This window comes from Canis aureus, chromosome 5 (genome assembly GCF_053574225.1).
Source record: "Canis aureus isolate CA01 chromosome 5, VMU_Caureus_v.1.0, whole genome shotgun sequence".
NCBI classification, from domain to species: Eukaryota; Metazoa; Chordata; class Mammalia; order Carnivora; family Canidae; genus Canis; species Canis aureus.
The window spans coordinates 9,244,286-9,271,571 of record NC_135615.1 but is presented as its reverse complement, the minus strand read 5'-3'; the positions used below and the strand labels follow the sequence as shown (position 1 = coordinate 9,271,571).

Below are 27,286 nucleotides of genomic sequence, written 5' to 3'. Positions count from 1 at the left end.
ATTGGGTATGGAGATTACTTAAATAAATAAAACTTGAAAAAAAATGTAGCAGGTTTGTGGAGCACGAGGGTCAAAAAAGAATTCTTGAGATGTTGTATGGTGCAACTTAGTAAGGACCCGTGGGCAGAAAGAGCTGCACTTCTGCTGTATGAAGCTGGTGGTTATATTCTTAGTGCTCAGGGCAGAGGGACATGTAGAGAGTAGTAGATCATAGATGTCTTCTTGAATTTCTACTTGTAAAACTATTTTTTCAAGATTTCTTTGGTGCTTATCACTTAGTTTGGTATTAACTCTCAGTGAGATTTACAGGCTGTCATGAGACCCTTGAAGAATGTAGCAACCAGTGTGTATTTGATCCTTATCGAAAATATGCAGGCTATAGGTCAGCCTTCTGGGCTAAAGGTGAACATTTTCCTGTCCATCCCTAATCAAAGCTATTAAAGTTCTTTTTGAATATAATTGTAAGGGCAGCCAGGGTGGCTCAGTGGTTTAGCACTGCCTTCGGCCTAGGGTATAATCCTTGAGTTCCGGGATCGAGCCCCACGTCGGGCTCCCTGCATGGAGCCTGCTTCTCTCTCTCTGTCTCTCATGAATGAATGAATGAATAAAATTTAAAAATATGTGTAATTGTAAAATTTTATTTTAAAATATTAAAAAAGAGCTAAGTAAATGGAGAACTATATTATATACAGTATTAGATGATTCGGTTTAGGCATCGTATCATAGGAAGACATTTGGTCCTGTCCCTGGTTCCTGGCACAAAGCTCCTAGAACTTCTGGCAAGAATGATAGGAACATTTTTTGTTCTAGTAAGGCCACTCTTGGGGAGACCCTAGATAGCTTCTGGATGAAGGGTGGTCACCAGAAAGACCAAGCCTGCGTTAGAAGCTTAGAACTCTCAGCTCCATCCTCTCACCCCTGGGAAGGGAAAGAGACTGGAGATTGAGTTAATGCCTAATGACTTATTCAATCCTACACTAGGAGATCTCTGTTAAAAATCCAAATGACTGCATTCAGAGAGCTTATGGGTGGTGCATATAACTACAGGCTGGGAGGGTGATGCACCCAAAGAAGTCATGGAAGCTTCATGTCCCTGCCCCATGAACTTGGGCCATGCATCTGAAGAGGAGCAGAATTTGCTGCCCCAAAATATGTCTAAACTTTGGCAAAGGATTATTTTAGACTACTTTTTTAAAAATTATTTATTTATTTAACAGAGAAAGAGAGAGACAGCACAAGCAGGGGGTAGTGATAGGCAGAGGGAGAGGGAGAAGTAGGCTCCTGATGTGGGACTCAATCCCAGGACCAGGGATCATCAACTGAGCCGAAAGCAGACGTTTAACCGACTGAGCTACCCAGGAACCCTAGGCTGATTACTTTTAAAAAACAGCAGACAAGGAGAAGTTTCGAAAACTTAGAAGTTACCTTTTTTTTGTCAGAGTCTTGTATAAGGGAATACACATGAGGGAAGACATGTGAGAGACACACATAAGGAAAGTCTTCATTTTAAGGGTGTCCCCCTCCTCCGTACCAGAAAGAGGATGACTAAAACTCTAGAAAGCTTATCAATGGACAAGGCAAGGACTTAAACCTGCACAACAATTATAGCTTTGTTTACTGTGCTTTGCCTGATAACTTCCCATAACTGGTTTCTCTTTACCCAACATCTTTTGTCTTCAGCTGGAGAAGGTATCTAAGGTGGTTGGTTGCTCAGGCTAGTTTGTGGAGTTACTCAGTTTTCCTGGGTCCCTCCCAGGTATACAGTAGGTATCCATGTTATTAAATTTGTTTTGTTTTCCTCCTGTTAATCTGTCATTTATTGGGGGAGATTTAGCTAAAAACCTAGAAGGGAAGAAGGAAAATTATTTTTGCTCCCTTACACATCTCTTTCGTTTGGCTTTTTGGGACGTATCCTTTATGATTAACCAGTAAGGTGCTTTTCTTGAGTTTTGGGAGTCTTTCTAGGACATTATTAAACCTTGGTGGGAGGGGGTGGGGTGGGGAATACCAAATTTATAGCCTGTTGATCAGAAGTACTCAGACTTGCAACTGACGCCTGAAAAAGTGTAGTCATATGGGATGGAGCCTTTTACCTATGGGGTCTACATCAGCTATGGATACTTGGTGTCAGAACTGAATCAAACTTTTGGACAATGAAGGTGACCAGAATATGCCACTTTGGCATGATTATTTAAAGTTGAAGGCAACTCCTTTTGTAAAAGACATTTTATATTTATAAAGGAAATTTCCATTTGTAAAGGTGTCTCCCTCTTTCATATCTGAAAGAGAACAACTCTTAGCAGCTCATAAGAATGGAGAAGACACTGACTTAAATCTGTATAATGAATCTTACTGAACAATTTTTGTTTACCATACTTTCTCTAGTCACCCTCCTATAAGTTACCTCCCTGGCTCCCAAATTCTTTTTCTTTTGTTTAGTCTCTTCTCCACACTTTTTTGCTCTTTGGAATAGCTTATAAGCCCTCAAGTTCTGTCTGCCTCTTTAAGCTACATTTTTTTGTAAACTTGCGTGCATAGCATTTAATTAAATCTGTTTTTCTCCTGTTAATTTGTCATTTTTGCATTCCACTCATTGAACTTTGCAGGATAAAGCAAAAAGCTTTTCCTCTATGACAACCTGTTGGTGTCAAGCAGCTAGAAAAGACTGTATATTTAGTGCTAGGAGGAAAAAACATCTTAACAATAGGACAATATACATTTTCCCCCAAATGATCTATCTATAGTTTTAATGCAAACACAATACAATTTTCAACGAGTTTATTTGTAGAATATAGCACTAAATGCATTATTTAATGTATTTGGAAGGACAAAAATCCAAGAATATTCAAGCTATTTCTGTAGAAGAAAAGAAAATGAGGTAACTTATCTAATACCAAATATCTAAAATTACACATCATTTTTAGTGGTATCGTCCACAAGGATGGATAATCTAACTAATGGAACAGAACAAAATATCCCAAATCTGACTCCCATACAGGGAAACCTGACATATGACAGATTATTTTCAGTACATTATTTTGTGACCTTTCAGTTATCCTTATGGGGAAAAATGAATCTCTGCTTTTGAGGCCAATACTAAAATTCAATTCCAGTAGATTAAAGACCTGCTTGTAAAAGGAAATAATATAAAAATTTTAGAAGACTTTAAGATGTAGCAGAATTTTAAAAACAAAACATAAAATGTGGAAACAATGATGAAAGGAGTAAAGTCTGACTACATTATCATAAAAAAATTGGGGGGGGGAGTTTCATGAAAAAATACCATTAAAAAAGTGGAAAGACAAAGAACTGAGAGAAGGTATTTGTGACACATACAACAAATAAAAGAGTACATTTTTAAAAACTGAAAATTAATTAAAGGAAATCTCACTAGAATGGTGAGGAGGTTCCTCAGGGGGAGCTCTCAGGCCCCACTGGTTCTGCTCATCAACTGCAAATCCAATGGGAAGAGGCAGCCATTGGAAGTGGATACTACTTTATGATCTTTGCAGGAGGAGGGAAGACTTCTTCCTCCCTGCCAAAGCCCCCAAGAGTCCAGCCAATGACAGACGGTCACTGAACTCTCAGTTTACTCCAATGGGCTTTTTATTTATTTTTATTGATTTATAACAGCCTCCCCAATGTCTCAGTTTTCTTTATAAAAGAGCATACCTCTTTATTGGGTGCACTTGCCTATGGTTTTGCCATAGCTTCCTTGTTTTACATTGCAATTCTCTGCTGTCCTCAAATAAACCCATTCTTTGCTGGTAAAATAACTGGCAGTTTGATTTTTAAGTTTAACAAGACACTCCTATTAATCAATAAGAAAACAAATAACAATAAAAAATGAATCTAAACAGGTACTTCACAGAACAAGAAAACTGAATGATCAATACAGGGAAAAATCATTACTCTTATTAATAATCAAGGGAACTCAAATCGAAAACACAATGAAATACATTTTCATGTCCATAACCAACAAAAATTAAACTGCCTGACAATATGAAGTCTCAGTGAAGAAGTAGAGTAATAAATATTTGTATATACTGCTAAAGGGAACATCTTTTATTTTTTTATTTTTATTTTTTTGGGGAACGTCTTTTAGTACAATCAGTTTAGAAAACTATTTGGCATTTTCTAGTAAGTGGGAAAATACACATACCCTCTATCTAACAATTCTACTCTTAGGAATATACTTTAAGAGCAGTCTTGCACAGGTGAACATGAGATGATATAAGAGTTTTTTTCAAAACAAAGAACACAGAAGCCAGCCTAGAGCTCACTGCCAAACCTACAAGCTCTCTATAGCTGTCTATGCACTCTGTTCTCCCTTCTTGCACTGGTTTGCTAGAGATGCTACAACCAAGTTTTACAGACTGGGGGGCTTAAACAAAAGAAAGGTATTTTATTAGAGATTTGAAGTTTGAGATCAAGGTGGCAGCAGGGTTGGTTTCTTCTGAGGTCTTTCTCCTTGGCTTGCAGATGGACATCTTCTCCCTGCGTTCTCACATTATTTTTTTTCCTTTTTTTTTTTTTAATTTTTATTTATTTACTTATGATAGTCACAGAGAGAGAGAGAGAGAGGCAGAGACACAGGCAGAGGGAGAAGCAGGCTCCATGCACCAGGAGCCTGATATGGGATTCGATCCCGGGTCTCCAGAATCGCTCCCTGGGCCAAAGGCAGGCGCCAAACCGCTGCGCCACCCAGGGATCCCGCGTTCTCACATTATATTCCCTCTGTCTTTGTCTTAATCTCTTCTTCTTATAAGGACATAAATCAATTTGGATCATAGTCCACTCATACAACCTCACAGATCCACTTATGGTCTCTTCAAAGCCCCTACCTTGAAACACAGTCACATTTTGAGGTAGTAGAAGTTAGGACTTCAACATCTGACTTTGCGGGAGTGGAGGTGGAGACACAATTCAGCCCATAACACTTCTAAGACTTATTTAATTATTTTAGAGGTTGGGAGGGGCAGAGCATAAAGCCTGATGCAGGGCTTGATTGCACCACCCTGAGATCGTAATCATGACCAAGATTCTGATGCTTAACCAGCTGAACCACCCAGGCGCCCCCAGGCCATAACACTTTTCTTCAATGATGGAGAATCCCTGTTCCCCTTAAGAACAATCCCTCTACTTATGCCATGGATCCCCTCTGCTCTGGCCTTCTCTGGTACTCCTTCCTGCACTGTATCTTCTATCTTTTACATTACTGATTATCCCTCAGTTCTGGATCTTTCCCATCTGCATACACACATTTTCTAGTATTCCTTCTTTCAAAAAAAAAAAAAAAAAGTCCCTTCACCCTAAACTCTCACTCTAGCATTCCAGCCATAGCCCCATCCCTTTATTATCTTTCTCAATTTCTCAATGTCCCAGTCCACATTGGATCTTCTACCCACTCCTACTGAACATCCACTGCCATTGCTCTACTGTGATGTTCTTCCTGGGATCAGCAGTGATGTCAGTGTTAATATTGCCTTTGTTACTTTTTGACTCTCAGCTTATTCAAGTCTCAGTGTATTTGATACCATTGACCATTCCATCCTTCTTGAAACATTCTCCTCTCTTGATCTTTGTGACACCACACTCCCCTGGTTTTTCTCTTGCTTTTCAGACAACCACTCATTATTCCTAACCTTGTATAAATACACCTTCTCCCTGGGTGATGTCATCCAATGCTGTGTCTGTAAATATACAATGATGATGACTCTCGGATATATATATATATATCCTGTCTCTCAATAGGCGTCTAAACTCATACATTCAACTAATTGCCAGATATTACCGCTAAGATGTCTAATTCACTCATTTGCTCAACAAATACTTTTAATTGCTTACTTTGTGCCAATGAATATTCTAGGTGCTTGGGATACATAAGTGAAAGGTACAAACCAAGAACCCTACTCTTTTTTTTTTTAAAGACTTTTTTAAATTTATTTTTTAACAAATTTATTTTTTATTGGTGTTCAATTTGCCAACATATAGAATAACACCCAGTGCTCATCCCATCAAGTGCCCCCCTCAGTGCTCGTCATCCAGTCACCCCCACCCCCTGCCCACCTCCTCTTCCACCATCCCTAGTTTGTTTCCCAGAGTTAGGAGTCTCTCATGCAAGAACCCTACTCTTGTGAAACTTACTTTGAACAACTTCTACCCCCTAATTCACACATATTCTTCTTCTCCAGAATTCACCAATCACTAATGTGAACCAGCCATCCAGCTTCAAATCAAAAAGCTAGAGCTTGGGCAGCCTGGGTGGCTCAGCGGTTTAGCGCCTGCCTTTGGCCCGGGGCATGATCTTGGGGACCTGGGATCAAGTCCCATGTTGGGCTCCCTGCATGGAGCCTGCTTCTCCCTCTGCCTGTGTCTCTGCCTCTCTCTCTCTCTCTCTCTCTCTCTCTGTCTCTTATGAATAAATAAATAAAATCTTAAAAAAAAATAGCTAGGAGCATACCACCATTTCTCCCTATAGTTCCCTCCCCCATCTGATCCATCAGCAAACCTTATTGGCTCTAGATCTAAAATATATCCCAAATTCATCCATTTCATTCTATTTCCATTGCCAGCATCTTACTGCAAGGCACCACCATCACCTAAACCATCACTTAAAGAGGTTACTAAAACAACCTTCCACTAGTCTTATTTCCACCCTTGCCTTCCTAGAATTTATTCTCTTTACTGCAACCTTAGTATTCTTTGAAAAATGCATGTCACACACAAATAGATACTTCTAGACACACCAAGAAGAGTTAAAATCTAAAAGAGTGATAAAACTAGCTAAGAATGTGGAGCAGTTGGAATATTTCCATATCTCTGAAGGAGTAAAAATTGGTATAACTTAGAAAAACAGTAGGAAACTCAGAAAACAGCATCCAGTAAAACTGAAAATGTGCTTACTCTGTGATCTAGCAATTCTATTCCAGTATATGCCCAACAGAAATGCATACATATATGCATTAAAAGATACATGGGGCGCCTGGGTGGCGCCAGTTGTGAACAGCTAACCCTTAGTTTCAGCTTGGCTTATGATCTCAGGGTCGTGAGATTGAGCCCTATGCTGGGCTCTGGGCTCTCCCCATGCCCCTCCCCCTGCTGATGCTCTCTCAATAAATAAATAAATTAATTAATTAATTAAAAAGCTATGTACAAGAGGGGCACCTGGCTAGCTCAGCAGTGGAGCATGTGACTCTTCATCTTGGGGTTGTGAGTTTGAGCCTCACATTGGATGTAGAGATTATGTAAAAAAAAATCTTTAAATAAAGATATGTACAAGAATGTTCATAGCAGCAGCATATTTATAACAGGCAAAAACTGGAAACAACTCAAATGGCCATCTACAATAGAATGCTTCAACTATATATAATCATACAACAGAATACGGTACAGCAATGAGAAAGAACTATTACTATGTGCAACAATATGGATAAATCTTACAAATGTAAGGTCCAATGATTGAAGCCAAACATAAAGAAGCTAGTGTTGTATGGTTTTATTTACATTAAAATCCAAACATAGGCAAAACAAATTTATGTGACAGAAGTCAGATCACGGTAACCTTTGGAGAGTTGGAGAGGTGCCATAACATCTTAATTCTTGATCTAAATGATGATTAATTGGATATGTTCCTTTTTTAACAAAAATTTGAATTGCACATTTATAACCTGTGTATTTTTATGTATATAAATTACACTTCAAGTAGAAGTTTACTTTTTTAAAAATTTTATTTATTTATTATTGAGAGGCAGAGAGAGAGAGACAGAGACATAGGAGAGGGAGAAGCAGGCTCCTCACAGGGAGCCTGATGTGGGACTCAATCCCAGATCCTGGGATCATGCCCTGAGCCGAAGGCAGATGCTCAACTGCTGAGCCATCCAGGTGTTCCAGAAGTGTAATTAAAAATTTTTAAGCTTTTATTTATTTCTTCATGAGACACACACACACACACACACAGAGAGAGAGAGAGAGAGAGAGAGAGAGGCAGGTTCCGTGCAGGGAGCCCGATCTGTGGGACTTGATCCCTGGGACTCCAGGATCAATCCTGGGCCGAAGGCAGGCGCCAAACCGCTAAGCCACCCAGGGATCCCCCAAGAAGTTTAATTTTAAAGCCCTGCCCATGAGCTATTCTCATCAAAAGGTATAAAATTTGAATTTGCATCTAATCAAGACTTTAGAGCTAAATTCTAATTTATAAGAATATGGAAAACAGAGGAAAAAGTGACACATCCTCTTGAGGAAGCAAACTAACAAATACAGAACGTGGGACATTTGGAAAGACAACTGCCTTATTTGTTGTAAAAGTCAATGTCAAGGAAAAGAAAGAAGAAAGAGAAAGGGTGGGGGGGTGGGGGCAAGAAATGTATCGCAACTGAAATGATACTTGACTACAGGGTAACACGTTATAAAAAATGCAAGCGTGATTGTTATAAAAATACAGAAACTTCAAATTAAAGAGGGTTTTCTTTTTCTCTCTCATTCTCCAGACATTCTGCATGTTCTACAATATTGTCTTGTTTTGCCACATTTTTTTGACTAAAATGTATCTTGGAAATGTCTTTGTAGTAGTATATATGAATTTACCTTAGCTGAAATGGGCTGGGTATTTTTCTATCGTTTGTATCATTAAGGAGTATTATTCCATTATTTTCTATTAAAAACTAGATTATAATGCTGCTAGTCATTATATTTGTATTTTTATCCATATCAGCTGGTGTAATAGATTCCCCTAGAAGTGGGATTGCTTGGTCAAAATAAATGCACATTTGAAATTTTGTTGGAATTTGCTAAATTTTCTGGTACCAATTTCTGCTTCTACAATATATGTGCCCACCTATTAACCCATACCTTGTCAAGTGTAGATAATATCAATCTTTAAATTTCTGCTAATCGGGATTCCTGGGTGGCGCAGCGGTTTGGCGCCTGCCTTTGGCCCAGGGCGCGATCCTGGAGACGCAGGATCGGGTCCCACGTCGGGCTCCCGGTGCATGGAGCCTGTTTCTCCCTCTGCCTGTGTCTCTGCCTCTCACTCTCTCTCTCTCTGTGTGACTATCATAAATAAATAAATTAATTAAAAAAAATAAAATAAAATAAAATAAAATAAATAAATTTCTGCTAATCTAATAGATGAAAGCAGTATTTTTTGCTTTATTTGCATTTGTTAGATTTTTTAATAAGGTTGGACTTTTTTTTAAGTTTGTTGGCCATTTAGATATTTTACATCATCTTTTTAATATATTTTGCTTATTTTTCTAATGGGCTATTCAGCATTATCTCTTTTTAAAGATTTTATTTACTTACTTAGAGAGAGAGCATGCACACATGACCTGGGAGGACGGGCAGAGGGAGAGGGAAAGAATCTCAAGCAGATTCCCTACTGAGTGCAGAGCCCAATGTAGGGCTCCATCTCATGACCCTGAGATCATGACCTGAGCTGAAATCAACAGTCATAGATGCTTAACCGACAGCCACCCCTGTGCCCCTATTCAGCATTACCTTAATGATTGGTAGGAGCTCTCAATATGCTAGGAATGCATTATTTGCATATTTTATTTGCGCATGTTTTCCCAGTTCTGCATTTGTCTTCAAACTGTTTTTACTTTCTTTTGTTGTACAGAAGTTTTTCATTTTATGTCTATTTTATTTTCCTCTATAGTCTCTGTGGAAAGATTCATGCTCAGAAAGCTCTTCCCCATTAATTTGTTCATGTGTTTATTCTTTCAACATATGCTTATCTAGCACCTGCTACAGGCCTCTAGGTATGAAGCCAAGATGCCTGTCTTCCCCAAGCATAGAGGCTAGTGGGGTGAAACCAAACACTCAAAAGTAAATAAACATGAATAAGACAACTTTAGGCAGTGGCAACTGACTGCTCTGAAGGCCAAAGAATGGGGTGACAAAATAGGGAGAGACAGGCGTGGAAGATCTGTCCTTTGGTGGTGAAGAGGAAGGAAGCCTGAGGAAGCGCCACTTGAGCTGCAATAAGAGGATGGAGGCCAGAGGGTTCCAGGGAGTAGCCCTAAGGTGGGAATGTATTTGGCAGGTTTGAGGGTCTGAAAGCTGCAGCAGAATGAACCTGGGGAGCCAAGGGATCCAGGGTCACCAAAGGCCTGGAAAGCATAGACCGAGCAAGGGAGCTGGGACTCCATCTTGAACTCTGGTGGCCCCTGGTGGTATTTAAGAAAGAGAATTAAAGAAGTAACCTGCATTTTTCAAATATGTCTACTTTTTCATGATGTAACATACAGCAAAGCAGAGAAAATTATAATAGTCCGCTACACACTTATCTACCTATTTTGTGCTTATGTGTTTTTATGGGAATCCTAGACATCTTGTCATTGATACCTAAATACAACACAGTTCATCTCTAATAATTAAGGGGTTTTGCTTTTTTTTTATTACATCACACATAATTAACAAAGAGTTTAATATCATTTAATATCTAGTCCATAATAAAATTTTTCCAACTGTCTTGAAACTTTTTTTCTAACAGTTGATTTGTTCTAAGCAGGATACTAACGAGCCCCACATATTGCATTTAGTGAGATGTTTCTTTAAATTCTCTTCATCTAGAATGGAATTTTGTTCCTTTTGTCTTTTGCCTCCATGATCTAACATTGTACCTTTTTTTAAAGATTTTATTTATTTATTCATGAGAGACACACACACACAGAGGCAGAGACACAGGCAGAGGGGGAAGCAGGCTCCCTACGGGGAGCCCAATGGGAGATTCGATGCCAGGACCCTGGGATCACTACGTGAGCCAAAGACTCAACCACTGAGCCACCGAGGCATCCCTAACATTCTACCTTAAACTACAGATAGCAGCTCATCTTCCCTCCTTCCCTCTTTCTCATTCTTCCTTCTGTCCCTCTCCAATAAATATTTACTAAAATCCAAGCACTGTGCTGGGCACTGGGGAGCCTCTTTGTGGTTTCTGTCTTCCTGGAATGAATATCTGTGTCTCCATTTCTCCAATGCACTTTAATACCATTTCGGGAGTAATCATCCTGAAGAATACAGAGGCGTCTCTTGTTCCTGCTCAAAAAATTCAAGCATTTCTCATTTTCAGCGGAACAACTGTAGAGGTAAAGATGGGAACTGGACTCCCAGCTCTGCCACCAACCATCTCTGTGGCTTCAGGCAAGTTGCCTAATGTCACCATGGCTCAGTTTCCTAAGTTAGCCAATGAAGATACTACTGCCCACTTAAAACTCTTACTTCAGGGATCCCTGGGTGGCGCAGCGGTTTGGCGCCTGCCTTTGGCCCAGGGCGCGATCCTGGAGACCCGGGATCAGGTCCCACATTGGGCTCCCGGTGCATGGAGCCTGCTTCTCCCTCTGCCTGTGTCTCTGTGCCTCTCTCTCTCTCTCTGTGACTATCATAAATAAATAAAAATTAAAAAAAAAATTTAAAAAAAAAACAAAACAAAAACTCTTACTTCATTAGGGTTGAGCCAGGGGAAAGATACTTGGACTTCAACTCTCCGCACCACATTTTGGACAAGCCAGGTAGCAAAGGCACTTCCATAGCTGTCTAATTTACCAAGAGCACTAAGTAAAAATACGAGGCTCTGACACGGTTCCTGTTATTACCACCACTCTGTGCCACATCAGAGATTGAGGAATTGCTGTGGGGCCCCAGTTCTTGGTACTTGCTCATGCAAAGATTGAATTAAATGATAGATCTAAACTCCCTTGTATGATGCCTGGTACAAAGAAAGCACCCAACAAAGCATAGCTTTTTACTATTATTAATAAAAACATAAAAGTAAAATAAAATAAATCAAATGACCTGTGTAAACTTTCATGAATTCTCCTAAGTTATTCAGTTTCACAGAATATTGCTGGGTAATCTATGACTAATGCAACCCAGGAACTGATTTTTTAATTTAATTCCAACTTCAGGTTTTTGGGTTTTTTAAAAGATTTTATTTATTTATTCATGAGAGACACAAGAGGCAGAGACATAGGCAGAGGGAGAGGCAGTCTCCCTGAGGAGAACCCAATGCAGGACTCGATCCCAGGACCTGGGGATCACACCCTGAGCCAAAGGCAGATGCTCAACCACTGCCACCCAGGCATCCCTCAACTTCAGTTTTAATGGCTACCTGTGGCTACTGGCTACCATGTAGGGCAATGCAACAGTCACCAACTTTGACCAGGTCCTATTTGCTTTTTCATATGCTATTGGAAGTGGGAAGCCAATTTGCCTAACCAGTTTTGCCTACCCAGCATACCCCCCTTTAGGTAGCAAAACCTCTCTTTTCCATTTGGGTAAACCCTGTCCTTGATATGTCACTCTGGCTTGGCTTGTGATGGGGGTGGAGGACAATAAGTAGGCCATATCAGGGTCAGTCTTGAGTCTCTTGTAGGAACTATTTAGAAAGAGATACTCTCTCTAAGGTTGCTCTCACGTGAAGGGAACCTGCCTGGAAATTACACCATCAGAGAAGAAGGAAGAAGCAGGGGACAGTTTCTTGATAACATTATTTGAGCACTTAGATCCAGCTTTTCCTAAAGTCATTACTATCACTACACTTTATAGTTATATGAACTGATAAATTCTTTTTTTTAAGATTATTTATTTATTTATTCATGATAGACACACACACACACACACACACACACACACACACACAGAGGCAGAGACACAGGCAGAGGGAGAAGCAGACTCCATGCCGGGATCCCAACCCGGGACTCAATCCCGAAACTCCAGGACCACGCCCCAGGCCAAAGGCAGGCACCAAACCACTGAGCAACCCAGGAAACCCCTGATATATTCTTTTAACTAATGCCAGTGTGAATTCGATATATATCACTTGCCATGGAAAATATCCTAATAGACACTATGCCATCTACCTACAATCCCTTTGTATTTATCTACCAACTGAGACTCTACCAACTTTAAAACTCAGCACAATTATCACCTTCTCTGAGAAGCCTTCCCAAAGCATGAAGGCAGAAATAACTGCTCCCTTTATGGTGTTTCCATAATTCCTGTTATATGTTTATCTCTGCACTGAACAAAGTCTATTACGGCTGAGTTTATAATCTGGCCCTGTTCCTCTCTCTTTCACCTTTGTAATGTCAGTGTCCACCATATCTCAGCACACAGTATTCACTCAACATGTGTTTGGTTGAATTGAAAATGAATTTCTTCTACTTTAAGTTATTACAGCCTAATATTTTATGCAACACATTGCTGCCATTATCTGTTAAAAGAAGTATGTTTATCACATTGAAGCATATGGCATTGCTGATATTCAACATTTTGGGATTCTAAAGTGGCAATGTCATAAGGTTCAACATAACAAATATTGACAAATATTACTACAGATATCTTAGGGGCACTTTCCTATATTTGACATATATAGTCTGTGAATAGAAAGCTACAAGACTAAATATTAAGATAATATAGGGGCAGAAGAAATGACCAGTACCAAGGAGTGTCATGAATATGTGAAATGTTCATTTATTTAGCAGACACTTAGACTGCACTTATCTTGTGCCAGGAACTATTGTATGTGCTTCACAGAATCAATTCATTCCATCCTCATAACAAGCTTATGAGGGGGGCACTATCATGATCCTCATTTGACAGATGATGAAACTGAGGCAGAGAGGTTCAGTATTTTCCCTAAGTTCCCATAATGATAAAGTGACAGAGCGAGGATTCTAACCCAAGTAGTCTAATGTCAGCCAGGATCCCTGTTCTAAAGTACAGGTTATGCTAACTCTTAACCACAATGCTCTGTGGTGCCGGCAATACTACTAGAGAAGTCATCTGTCCAACAAAGAGAATTTGGCAGTTGCTTATTGATGAGAGTGCAAGGAAACCAGGCCAGCTATTTATTGTTCCATAATACATCTCCCCAACCTTTGTGACATAAAACCACAACAGTTTTTCATGCTCACAAGCTCTGTGGGGCAGGAAATTAAGACTGGCACAATGGGATGGCTTCTCTTTGCTCCATAATGCCTGGGACCTCAGATGGAAAGACAAAATGGCTGGGGGCTGGATGACTTGACAGCTGAGTTCAGTTGAGCCTGTGGATCCAGTACCCACATGTAGATCCTCCAAACAGTTTGAGCTTCTCACAACATGGTGGCTGGATTCAGAGAGGGTGAATCCGGAGAGCAAATGTTCCAAGAGTATGAGAATGAGGTAGCAAGGCTTCTTTTGACCTAACCTCTGAGCTGGTGCAGTTTCACTTCCTTTATCTTCTATACCTATAAAAGCAAGCACTGAGGCCAGCCCATATTCGTGGAGGAGGAGTTAGGCTCCACCTCTGTGTGGGAGATAACACTGCACATGAGTGAGATGATGTTGCAGCCACTTTTGGAAACACAATCAGCACAGAATCGTGAAGACTGTTGACAGAGCAGTCCTAGAATATTTTCAGTTATGAATTACTGAACTGGCAACTACCAGTGACTTAAACACTAAAAGTGTATTATCTCATTAAATGAAGGGCCAAAGACAGGGCAAGTCAGAGTTATTTAGTTGTTCAATGATGTCATCAAGGACCCTAGTGCTTTCTATCTTTCCACTCTGCTACCTCTAGCACATCCAAAGTGTTTCAGTCCTTGGTAGTAGGTTGGCTGCAGTAGTTCCAAGCATCAGAAGGAGACAAAAATGGCAGGCAAAGGAAAAAAAAAGGGTATTTATTCCCATAAGACTCTTTGAATTACAAAGAGTAACCTCCTCCCCAAACCTCACAGCCAACTTAACTTCAGGTCACATTGGTTGGGCACTTGATCTTGCCTATGTTCATATCATATCTGAAAGGGAATCAAGGAAAGAAAAGATCTGGCATTTTGGCTTCATAGTAAGAAGCACTTCTGCTAATAAAAAAAGGAAGAGGGATAATCACTGTTGAGTCATCAGTATCTGCCACACATACAGGCAACTATCCATTCATTTAGCAATTATTAGCTGATTGTTAATTATGCATCAGGCACAGTGCTAAGAGGCAGGCAGAGCAGTGAATGAGACAGACAACATCCCTGCCCTCATACGGCTTACAGTCTGGCATGGAACAGAACATGTAACAGGCAATTACATAATTAAATACAAATGTGATAAATGCTATGAAAAGAAGTATGCAATCAATGATGCACTATTTGCTATAATAAAAAAAATATTTCTTCCCAGTAGTTTATTGAAATGAAAGTCAAGATTACAGTTATAGAATCTAAAAGAAGCACAAGGTCCTTACTACGCCTAAAAGGTAATCATCGAAACTATGAATGTTCCCATTGTGTAGGAGAGTGAAGCACCCTATCTGGCAGACAGATGTGTCCTCGTCAGTAGAAAAGTTACTCCACCAAGGGTCAGAGACCATTCATTGGGATTTATGACAATCGCAATGAACTCTCCAAGACTACCTAAACTTCTATCAAATTGCATGCTAACCAATCAGATTTTTTTTCTTTTATCTTAAAGATTTTATTTATTTATTCATGAGAGACACAGAGAGAGATAGAGAGAGGCAGAGACACAGGCAGAGGGAGAAGCAGGATCCCTGTGGGGACCCTGATGTGGGACTCGATCCTGGGACTCCAGGACATGACCTGAGCCAAAGGCAGATGCTCAACCACTGAGCCACCCAGGCATCCCACCAAACAAACTTTGGATTGCTTCCTCACTTACCTGAACACCAAATTGGAATTTCCCAGTCTCTGCAAAGTCAGATCTGTCACCATAAAATGTTATTTTGGTCAATTTAACATGAGTGTGAACACTCTTGGACCCGATCCCTTTTCACTGACCTGAAAATGGAGTAGACAGATCTTCAAAGCCAAAAACACAGACTGGGAACCACCAGCAAGCCCAGTCTGTGCACTCACAGGATGTAAAGCTGGCCTTGCCCCTGATAGCACTAGACACCCACCTTGTACATTCCTTTGATAACTGCTATGGCATCAGCCAACTGCTGATTGTAGCATTTTCTTATGGTGTCCTCATTCTGCAAACCAAAAATAAGTACAATGAGCACCACAGTGTATTTCCAAATATGACTCTCATACCTACTAAGGGACTCAGTATAAAACCATTGCTCAGATCATCACAAATCTTGTGAAAAGTTCAATTTGTAATCATTTATCCTACACTACAGCGATTACACTGCATTCAAGTTTTTAAAAAGATTTATTTATTTATTTTTGAGAGAGAGAGAGAGAGCACACGTGTGAGCAGGGCAAGGAGCAGAAGGAGAGGGAGAGAAGGACTCTTAGGCAGACTCCGTACTGAGCACAGAGCCTGATGCAGGGTTCGAACTCACAACCCTGAGATCATGACTGGAATTGAAATCAAGAGCCAGCCACCCAACCGACTGAGCCACTCAGTTACTGACACTATATTCAAGTTTTACTTATAGTTAATTATAAGCAATGGAGAGCTCAAATGGACAAAATAAATACAGATATTGTGAACACTTTATTTCCCTTTACATATTTAAGTCTTCTTACTGTCTTCCTAGAATTGCTTTTTAAAATAGTAAAATCTATTTGTAATCATTTTCTCTCCTAGTCCTTGTAATTTTTTAATGGGATATGCTCATAAAAAGAAATCTAGACCCACTAAGCCATAAACCAGTCATTTTTGATTAATCAAACCAGTTGACCATTGTTTTTGGATAACAATGAAAGACAGCGCATAAAAATCCCCCACAAACCTTGATTCTGATTTCATTTCTGATTCTAGCATGGAGTGGAAACTATGATTACGCTGTAGAGTCAGACAGAATTGGATTTCAATATCACTGTGACACTTTTCAATCTGTCTGACCTGAAGCAGGCTACTTAACCTTACTATCTCAGTTTCCTTATCTATAGATCAGGAATAATTGGGTTTCATTTAAGCATTATTGAGGGACTTGAGGAAACACATTTAAAGGCTTCCTGTGGTCTCAGAATGGTGGGATCAATAGAAAAGGAGTTGTTCTTTGTTGTTGGTGGTTTTTTTTTTTTACATTTGTTTTTATTTAAGTTCGATTTGCCAACATATAGAATAACGCCCAGTGGTCATCTCATCAAGTGCCCTCCTCAGTGCCTGTCACCCAGTTACCCCATCTCTCCGCCCACCTCCCCTTCGGCAACCCATTGTTTTCTTTCCAGAGTTAGGAGTCTCTCATGGTTTGTCTCCCTCTCTAATTTTTCCCACTCAGTTCCCCTCCTTTCCCTTATAATCCCTTTCACTTTTTCTTATATTCCACATATGAGTGAGCATGAGCAGGGGGAGGGGCAGAGGGAGAAGCAGACTCCCCACTGAGCAGGGAGCCTGACACAGGGCTCCATCCCAGGACTCTGGAATCATGACCTGAGCAAAGTCAGATGCTTAACCAAGTGAACCACCCAGGTACCCTTGTTTGTTTGTTTTTTAACTGAGGACTAGCAGTACCTGTTCTTTTTTTTTTTTTTTTTTTAATTTTATTTATTTATTCATGAGAGACACAGAGAGAGAGACAGGCAGAGGGAGAAGCAGACTCCATGCAGGAATCCTGACATGGGACTTGATCCCGGGTCTCCAAGATCACGCCCTGGGCTGAAGGCGGCGCTAAACTGCTGAGCCACCCAGGCTGCCCAGTACCTGTTCTTAATGACAGATAAATATGCTAACCTGAGCAAAGATTTTAGGAAATTCCTGGAAGCTGCAGAGTTTTCAAGCCTTTGGCTCCTACAGAGATAATAAGCACTAATAATATCATGTAAAATTGTGTGCCTAAGAGCCAGATCTCAAGCACCAAACTGTCTGGCCAGGAAAATAACTCTGCTGTTTTTTTAACTGGTGGCCTTGAGCAAGTTAATTAAACTTCCTGGGCCTCAGTTTCCTCATCCGTAAAAGAGAGATAATAATTGCATCTACTTTATGAAGTTAGTGTGAGAACTATATTAATTTGTATACAGAGCACTGACAAAGTTCTTGACACAAAGTAAAGCTATTGTATGAGACACAACACATGCAAATTAATTGCCCTCATGAGTTGCTAAATTCAAAACTGTGGTACATACCTATCTAAGCACAAGATCAATCTGCATATAAAACAAAGGAAATGGGACACTTGGGTGGCTTAGTGGTTGAGCATCTCCCTTTGGCTCAGGTTGTCATCTCAGGGTCCTGGGATTGAGTCCTGCATTGGGTTCCTGAGGGGAGCCTGCTTCTCCCTCTGCCTATGTCTCTCCCTCCCTCTGTGTGTCTCTCATAACTAAATAAATAAAATAGTTTTTAAAAACTGCAAAAATTACCTGGAATGAACAAAAATAGCAAAAGAAATGTAAAACAAACAAATAAATATAAAATAAGGAAATGAGAGAGCATGTACCTCTTGATAACGTTTTTCAATTTTTAGGATCCTGTCATGTAGAGCAGTGAAGAGACTGAAAGATTCTTCTTTAAGACGGTCCTCAAATTTCAACTGAAGCAATTGTTTGAGGAACCCAAAATCCACTTGAAGAGATCTAATAATCTAAAAATGGAAAAACATACATTATTGCAGGGAGTAAGGGTGCTCTGCGTAAAGGTTCTAGCACATTACCTGTTTCCGGGTGTAAAGAAGCAAATTTTGCACCTTAAGATATGCCTCTTTAGCATATTGATTATTTTAGGCTGATTATTTTTAAGAAATTGCAAACAGAAAAAGCTCTAATTTATAAGGGAAATCTCCACTTGTGAAGGCTGTCTCCCTAGCTATACCAGCAAGAGGGGGATGACTTAAAATCTCTAGAAACTCTTAGGTTGACTTAAATCTGCATAACCACCATCCCCTTGTATACTGTGCTTTTCCTCATAAGCTCCCATAACTGCTCCTTTCATCCTCTGGCATCTTTTGTCTTTAGTTGAAGAGGATATTTAAGGTTATGGATTCACCCCCGCCCCCCTCCCCCCCCAAAAAAGGGTTATGGCTTCAGCCATTTCAGAGAGTTACTCAGTTTTCCTGGGTCTCTCCCGTGTAGTCAGGAGCTCTACATATTACTAAATTGTTTTTCTTCTGTTAATCTGTCTCCTGTCAATTTGATTCTTGGACCAGCTAGAAGAATGTTGAAGGGTGGGACGCCCAGGTGGCCCAGCAGTTGAGCATTTGCCTTCTGCTCAGGGCGAGATCATGGGATCTGGGATTGAGTCCCACATTGGGCTCCCTGCAGGGAGCCTGCTTCTCCCTCTGCCTGTGTCTCTGCCTCTCTGTGTCTCTCATGAGTAAATAAATAAATCTTTAAAAAAAAGAAAAAAGAATGTTGAAGGCTAAAGAAAAATTTTTCCTTCCTAACATGAGCATATTACCTGGAATGTAGTCAGGGGGGCCTGTCCTGCCTTTTAAGAAAACCTCTGTAATATGGGGTACATTGGAGAACTCCAGTTAATCTGCTACATTGACATATGCTAATGGAGTAAGGGAGAGAAAGTGCCTGGCAGTTTCTTCTCATACAGAATAAAATACCTGTGGCTAACATCAACCCTTTATCATACCTTGAAAGGTATAGTCCAAGATGTGGATATTAAATCAGAAAAGACAGGCAAAAATTAATATTCTTTGTGAATTTTCTAGCCAAGCACTTAAATACATAACTAGCATGTTGACTAAGAATCATTTCATTTTTTTAAAAGATTTTATTTATTTATTCATGAGAGACAGAGAGAGAAAGAGAGGCAGAGACACAGGTAGAGGGAGAAGCAGGTTCCATGCAGGAAGCCCTATGTGGGACTCGACCCCAGGTCTCCAGGATCACACCTTGGGCCGAAGGCAGGTGCTAAACCGCTGAGCCACCCAGGGATCCCTAATAATTTCTGATCATTAAAACATACACTGTGTTTTTGTCTTCCACCAACTATTTAAAATGTATTCACTAGGCAATCTTCCCCCTGCCCTGAATGGAAACTTTAGGCAATTCCATGACATTTCTACTCATTTTTCGGAATAGGAAGTCCTACTGTCACTCAAAACACAGCTTCAAAGTGGCATTTAAATATGATTACTAAAAGTTAAACACATCCAAGTAAGACTGGGTGATCATTGCTATTCTTTCCTACACTCCTACGAATAAACTCTTTTTTTCTTCTCCTTGCTGTTGAGGGTCCTCTGTCCTTTTAGATCATTCTACTAGATAGGGCCCAGAATGACCTCATGATGATGCACTTTCTCTCACTCTTTCAAAGGCCATGTACGGTCCATGGAAAATAATCACACATTCCTCATCCCATAACCCTTAGCTTCCTTATGTAAGGATCAACACCAGTCCCCTGTGTCTTCCAAAAGCAGCAAACATACTTCAGGTTTCATACAAGGCTGCCTTACTAGCCTTAAGTTGAGGAAGATCACTTCTGGTACCTCTTACCCTATAAAGAGCATGGCAATAGAGCTTTCTCGATCACTTCAGTAATTTTGCCTCTTCACCTCCTGACTCCTTTATTTTTGTTGTCCTTGATCTATTTCAAAAGCTAAGAGTCATGGATCTGATATGCAACATTCCTTTTGTAAATTCTGCAAATGGGATCTAACTCAAACTCACTTTGGAATTTGATACCTGGTGTACTAGCATCCTGAAAAGCATCTTGTTTTAGTATCCTGAAAAACATCTCGTTTTAGTATCCTGAAACTATAGGAAAGATTTTATTTTGCAGATGAGGATAACAAGACTTCAAGTGGTTAAGTGACTGTCTAATCCAATATTACACAGCCAGTAATGGAAGGCCCAGATTTGAAAAATTATGACTGTCTCATCCCCCTATTTCTTTATACCCTGTTGTCAACTCATAAAGAGTACTATGTTGAGAAATCATGTTTAAAAATATTTGAAAGCAAGTGATGTCTTAAGTAATTCCTTAAATTCCCGGAACAGGCAGAGATGACTTTGCCTTTAGAAGACCCAGTTCTAGATGAATTGCATATTCTGCAAAAGAGAGGCATGGAAATCCTGTATGGTCAAACAAACTTCACTGGATTGAAGATTCCCAGACAGCACTATAAACTCTAGATAAAATATGAACAAAACACAACCAACAACTTGAAGACACTGGAGAATAAACAGAAGCAGGAGAATCCTGGAGGGGATTGAAAAATTGGAGGAAGGAACTGATGCAGGGTGAGATGCCTGCTGGGTAGCTATGTTCAGTGACCTCACAAGGCAGCTAAACCTCAAATAGAAATCATTGGTTTTTATGGTCTGAATAATAAAAGGACAGCACAATCACAGACACTGGATGTGATCGTGTGGGGTTCCTAAAAAGAAAAGAACCAAAGAGAAGGAGCATAAAATCTATATGTAAACTCAGAAAAAACCTCTGGGTGATCCCTGAAACACATGCACATGGAGCACACTGCAAGCAGCCTGTGAGATTTGGGCTGTCAACCAAGATACATTTGTAGTTGGAATCCAAACAAGTTTATTATGTGCCAAAATACAGACATCAACAGTCTTCTGAAGGAATATACATATATATTAGAAGCAGAACATAACATTCACAATATCCAGGATATAATTCAAATTACCTGATATTTAAAACAAAAACAAAAACACAAAACAAAAAAATCCCAGGAAAATGTGATTCTGTCCCAAGAAAAAAAATGATTGAGACCAACACCAGTATTACACAAGCATTGGCAAAGATTTTAAAGCAGCTATTATAATTATGCACAATGAAGTAAAGGAAAATAATATATATGACTTATTTGATTAAGCCGATATAGTTGCATTCTCTAAAATAGAGCTATATGATATCCTAATTGATACTGAGATCCAACTCAAGGAATTAGAAAAAGGAAAACAAAGTGAACCCAAAATAGTAAAAGCAGTTAAATAATAAAGATATGAAATTTATGAACTAGAAATAAAGATATGATAGAGAGGATTATAAATCTGAAGGTTTATAAAACCTCAGATGTGCACGTGCTCCACATGCTTGTGTTTCAGGGATCACCCAGAGGTTTTTTCTGAGTTTACATATAGATTTTATGCTCCTTCTCTTTGGTTCTTTTCTTTTTAGGAACCCCACACGATCACGTTCAGTGTCTGTGACTGTGCTGTCCTTTTATTATTCAGACCATAAAAACCAATGATTTCTATTTGAGTTAAAATAATAATAATAATAATAATAATAATAATAATGAGATAGATATAGCTTCCAAGATCTTCTAGGAAAAAAAAGAAGAGGTATACACACAATATTAGCATTTTATTTTCATTTTTTTAATATTAGTATTTTTAAAAAATATAACTACAGACACAATAAAGATTTAAAAGTAATGAGAAGACCGTCAACATTATGCCTATAATTTGAAAACTTGGCAAAATAAATATTTTTATAGAAAAATATAATGTCAAAACTGACCCAAGAATGTTTAAGAAAACCATACTATATCCATAACAAAATAAAAATAGCAATAAAAATAAGCACTTGCAATTTTACAAGGAAGTTCTAACAAACACTGAAGAGATAGATAATTCTAACTTCATGCCAACCATTCCAGAGAATAGACTGAGGAACATCTCCCAACTCATTGTATGAAAGTACTATGATCTTGGTACCAAGAGTGAACAATAGTATAAGAAGAAAAGATAAATTTATAGGACAGTCTCTTATGAACATAAATGGAGAACAATCATTAATAGAAATATAGCAAATGATGTGGAAAGCAAAAGAAACATTATAGTCCAGTTGGGTTCATTCCACGTTTACTATTCAAAAGTCAATGTTCACATCATCACATAAAGGAAAAAAGCCATATGACTCAATAGTATGGAAAGCATTCAAATCAGGTCATTCATGATTTTTTTTTCATTCATGATTTTTTAAATGCTTTTAATTAATTAAAAATAGAGGAAACATCCTTAATCTGATTTAAGCATGTGTATCAGAATTTGGTTCAGCTATATTTTAAAAATCCAAATAACAGAAGCACAAAAGGGAAATAAATTTTATTTCTCATTCACTAGAAATTGCGGTAGGCAGTCAGTGGTGAAAAACCCCTAAGATCCTTCTACCTTATTACTATGCTGTGTATACTGCCTCAGAATCATCGTGCAAACGGAAGCATCCATGTTCTAGGCACAAAAATAAGGAAAGGAAAGGAGGGAAGGAGGGAGTGAGGAAGAAGGAAAGGGGAAGGAAGAAGAGGAGGAGAAAGAAGTGAAGTAGCAGAAAGTAAGTGCATGTGAATTGTTTCTTCAAGAAGCTTCCCCAAAGCTGCCATATAATATTTCCATGTAATTCTACTGACCAAAATTTACTCATTTGGATGTGCCCAGTTGCAAGGAAATAAAGTTATAAAACTTTTCTGAAGGTATTATTAGAAAAGGTAACTAGCAAGCATGTAAGAAAAGAGACACCTCCAAAAGTTACTAGTAGGGGTGCACATTGTACAATCTCCCAGCAGGGCAATTTGGCAACATCCTTCAAAGTGGCTAATGCATACATTCTCTGTCTCAGAAATTCCACTTTTAAGTTTATGCTACAGATTTGTTGGCCTATGAGTATGTACAGAATTCTTCATCACAGCAGATGATTTGAAACAACTAAAGTGTCCATTCATAGGGGGAGAGCTAAATAAATGATGCACATTTTACAATAGGATATACTCGTGAAAATGATGAGAAAATTATGTACCAACATGGAATGATTTTCCACATTGTTAAGTGAAAAAACAGAAGCAAAGTAAACAAGAGTATTCATAGTAGTATGCTATCCCATGAGAGTTCTATGGATTAGAGATTTTAATAACTCTTCATATCTGATGTTTATGAGATGTTCTGTTTCTTTACAATCAAAAAAGATCCAAAGGAAATAATGGTGGAATGTCAAGATTTGACAAAATTGTATGAGGGTAACACAATTATTCATCATATTACTCTCCACATTTTCTACAATTCAAAAATCTTTTATAATTCTTAAAAAAGTATCATAAATAGAAAATTTTGACAGATGTCAAAAGTATTCCAAAGAGAGTAACAACCCACTTCGCTAAACAGGTTAACATATATAAACATGACATAAATATAAGGAGTAGTTTATACAAATTATTTTATTTTTTATTTTTATTTATTTATTTATTTTTTATTTATTTTTTAATTTTTTATTGGTGTTCAATTTACTAACATACAGAATAACCCCCAGTGCCCGTCACCCATTCACTCCCACCCCCCGCCCTCCTACAAATTATTTTAAAAAACACAACTGTCATCCAAGTCAGCTTGTAAAGATGCTAATATTTAAACATTTTTACTCATTTAAATTCTGCAAAGGAAAGAGACACAAAGGCAAACAATATCTATAATGATCTCAGAAGTTTGAAAACAAATCCAGATTTACCTGTATTAGCTTTTCTGTAGATGAACTCAACTCTTTTAACGGCAGAATTTCACTGTAATCTGTTTGAGTAGCATGGTCTGTACTGAAAAAGCCAACTTTCAAATCATCTGAAATAGTAAGTCTGAAAAAAAATGGAGAGTACAGTGCTTTATATAGTAGATAACTTATTTTAAAATATGTATTATAGAAAAAAAATATGTATTATAGCACATATTTTTGTGTAAATCATATTATGTTTTAAAGATTCAAAGGGACTGGTAGAGTGAGGAAAGCTCTGAATTACTTGCTCATGATTTAGGGTTTTCACCAGGACTCTGTGGATTATCAGATTCCCTGAACTGTGGTATATTTTCCCATTGCTACTCATCTTATTTCCATTTTCTGATATATTTGAGCCTCCTTTTAATATCCTATCTGCTGTTTTTTTTTTTAATTTTTTTATTTATTTATGATAGTCACCGAGAGAGAGAGAGAGAGAGAGAGAGAGAGAGAGGCAGAGACATAGAGGGAGAAGCAGGCTCCATGCACCGGGAGCCCGATGTGGGATTCGATCCCGAGGCTCCAGGATCGCGCCCTGGGCCAAAGGCAGGCGCCAAACCGCTGCGCCACCCAGGGATCCCCCTATCTGCTGTTTTAAAGACATTATAAATTACACACAGACACATCAAGCAAAAATACTTCAAGATAGTGGTTCTCAAAGAGTGGCCTGAAAACACCAGGGGTTCCAGCATACTCTTCCAAGCAATCCACGAGGTCAAAATTATTTTCATAATAGTATTAATATTTTATTTGCCTTTTCCACTATCATGCTCTTACAGTAGTGTTCAGTGGAGTTATCCAGAAGCTACAGGTTATGTGAATGCATGACATGAGTGTAGAAGCAGATATGAAAATTCAGCTATCATGCATTAACCCAGGCACTAAAAAGGTGTGCAAAAATGTAAAGCAATGACACTATACTCATTAGAGTTCTTGTTTTAAAAAATAGAGTTCATTTTCTTTAAAATATGTTATTTATGTTAGCATAGAATTGGTTTACCATTATTATAAATGAATTAAAATACATATATTAATTTCTCCTTTTAAAATTCTAATATGGTCACCAAGAATAGGCATAAACTAAAGCTCTTTGAGGTCCCCAGTAATTTTTGAGACTATGAAAGTTCTTGAAACCAAAAAATTTGAGGATTATTCTTTAAGATAATCACACCACCATACTATATTTGATTTTCAAACTCCATTCCTGCAAAATCTGAGTAGGCAAGGAACTTAAGCATTTGTAAACACCTCAGATAGATCTTTAATCTTCTCAAATAGTAAAAAGAAAGCCTATTTTCTGGATGCGCTCCTTGTCAATTTGATCAAACTTAACCAAAACTACCAGTTTCTAAAATGTCAGCTAAAGGGATCCCTGGGTGGCACAGCGGTTTGGCGCCTGCCTTTGGCCCAGGGCGCAATCCTGGAGACCAGGGATCGAATCCCACATTGGGTTCCCGGTGCATGGAGCCTGCTTCTCCCTTTGCCTCTGTGTGTGTGTGTGTGTGTGTGTGACTATCACAAATAAATAAAAATTAAAAAAAAAATAAAATGTCAGCTAAAAACAGAATGCCATGAAAGCCCAAGTAGAATTACCATACTTTTCAGGATAGACTCTGAAGACAGAGTGAGGTACTATCTTCACTGGTTTGCTGACCAGCTGGCACGGACTCTGAAAGGGGCACCCCTGCAACCCTTTCCCTCCTTTTTATTTGCTGGCAGAGTCTCAGGATCATGTCCCACAGAATTCAGGGCAGGGTGATCATGTTTCCAGTGCCAAGGGTAGCTCTTGTCTGGTCTCAGCCCATCACAGAGATCCCATTCTTCTGGGCAGATTGTTTTAGGGGTGGGTATGGAATTGGTTCTAGCAAGAATGACATGAGGAAAGATCTTTTGAGGGACTTGGGGTAAAACTTTCTATGCTCCTACGCAGGGGCACCAGAGGAGAGTTTTCCTCTGTGACTCTGAATATTGCCATGTGTTGAAGTGATGCCAAGAAGTGCCACAGCCATCTGGTGACCACAAGCAGGGTCAGCCAAAGGCAAAGTCAGTACATAGATTATGAGCTTTTTAAAAATAAACAGAAGTAACTTTGACTGATGACTTTTTTTAGCCATTGACTCAACTAGCTCTAAAACTTGTCATACCTCTGGCCTTCCTGCAATGTCATATATATGTTATTGGTGCTGTGGGGGCAGTTATTACCATCAGCTACTATGTTCTGAAGTATCATAATTTTTTCATCATGTTTGGAAAAAACCATTGAAGTACAGTAATATTTAACCAAGAAAGACTAAGTATAAACTTACAAAATATTAAACATTTAATATAATAATTTTCAATTAACCCCACTAAATTTTCAACCAATTTTCTACACACTCATCAATGTCATACTCATGATCAGTAGCATTATCCAGATGGGGAGGGAACAGCAGTAATGTTGTATACCTCAGTTTCAACTAATATTTCTGGTGTTTTTCCACAGAAAATTATATTTTAGATTTGATCAAATTTCATTTTAGGAGCCTTTCCTCCTCTCTCCCCTCCCCCACACTAACAGAGTTCTGTTGGAAGAGGCAATCTCCTTGGTCCCTGAGTGTCCCTGCACCTTCTTTCTGCATATGCCAGGAATGCAAAATCCTGGCCACTCTTTCCACAGGCCATTCCTCAGAATTGTGTTTGCAGTGAGCAACCTTAAAGGATGAGGTAATGCCTTTCCTCCACCAAGAAGCAGGCTGGTACTCTTTACTATTAAAATGGTGAGGGTTGCCTGGGTGACTCAGCAGTTGAAAGCCTGCCAAGGTGTGATCCTGGAGTCCCGCGATCGAGTCCTACATTAGGCAACCTGTATGGAGCCTGCTTCTCCCTCTGCCTATGTCTCTGCCTCTGTGTGTGTGTGTCTCTCATGAATAAATAAATAAAATCTTTAAAAAATAAAAAAATA

At 38.9% G+C, this 27,286-nt stretch overlaps 1 protein-coding gene across 1 annotated transcript in view; it reads right to left on the bottom strand.

Annotated features, from left to right (window-relative positions):
• C5H10orf67 (chromosome 5 C10orf67 homolog) overlaps positions 1 to 27,286 on the bottom strand; it is a 194,921-nt gene that overhangs the window by 119,203 nt on the left and 48,432 nt on the right. The window contains exons 3-5 of the mRNA XM_077896424.1: positions 24,307 to 24,427; positions 18,329 to 18,472; positions 15,899 to 15,973 (exon numbers count right to left, since the gene is read on the bottom strand). Coding sequence (XP_077752550.1) covers positions 15,899 to 15,973; positions 18,329 to 18,472; positions 24,307 to 24,427 — 340 coding nt within the window. The remainder of the gene's footprint in view (positions 1 to 15,898; positions 15,974 to 18,328; positions 18,473 to 24,306; positions 24,428 to 27,286) is intronic.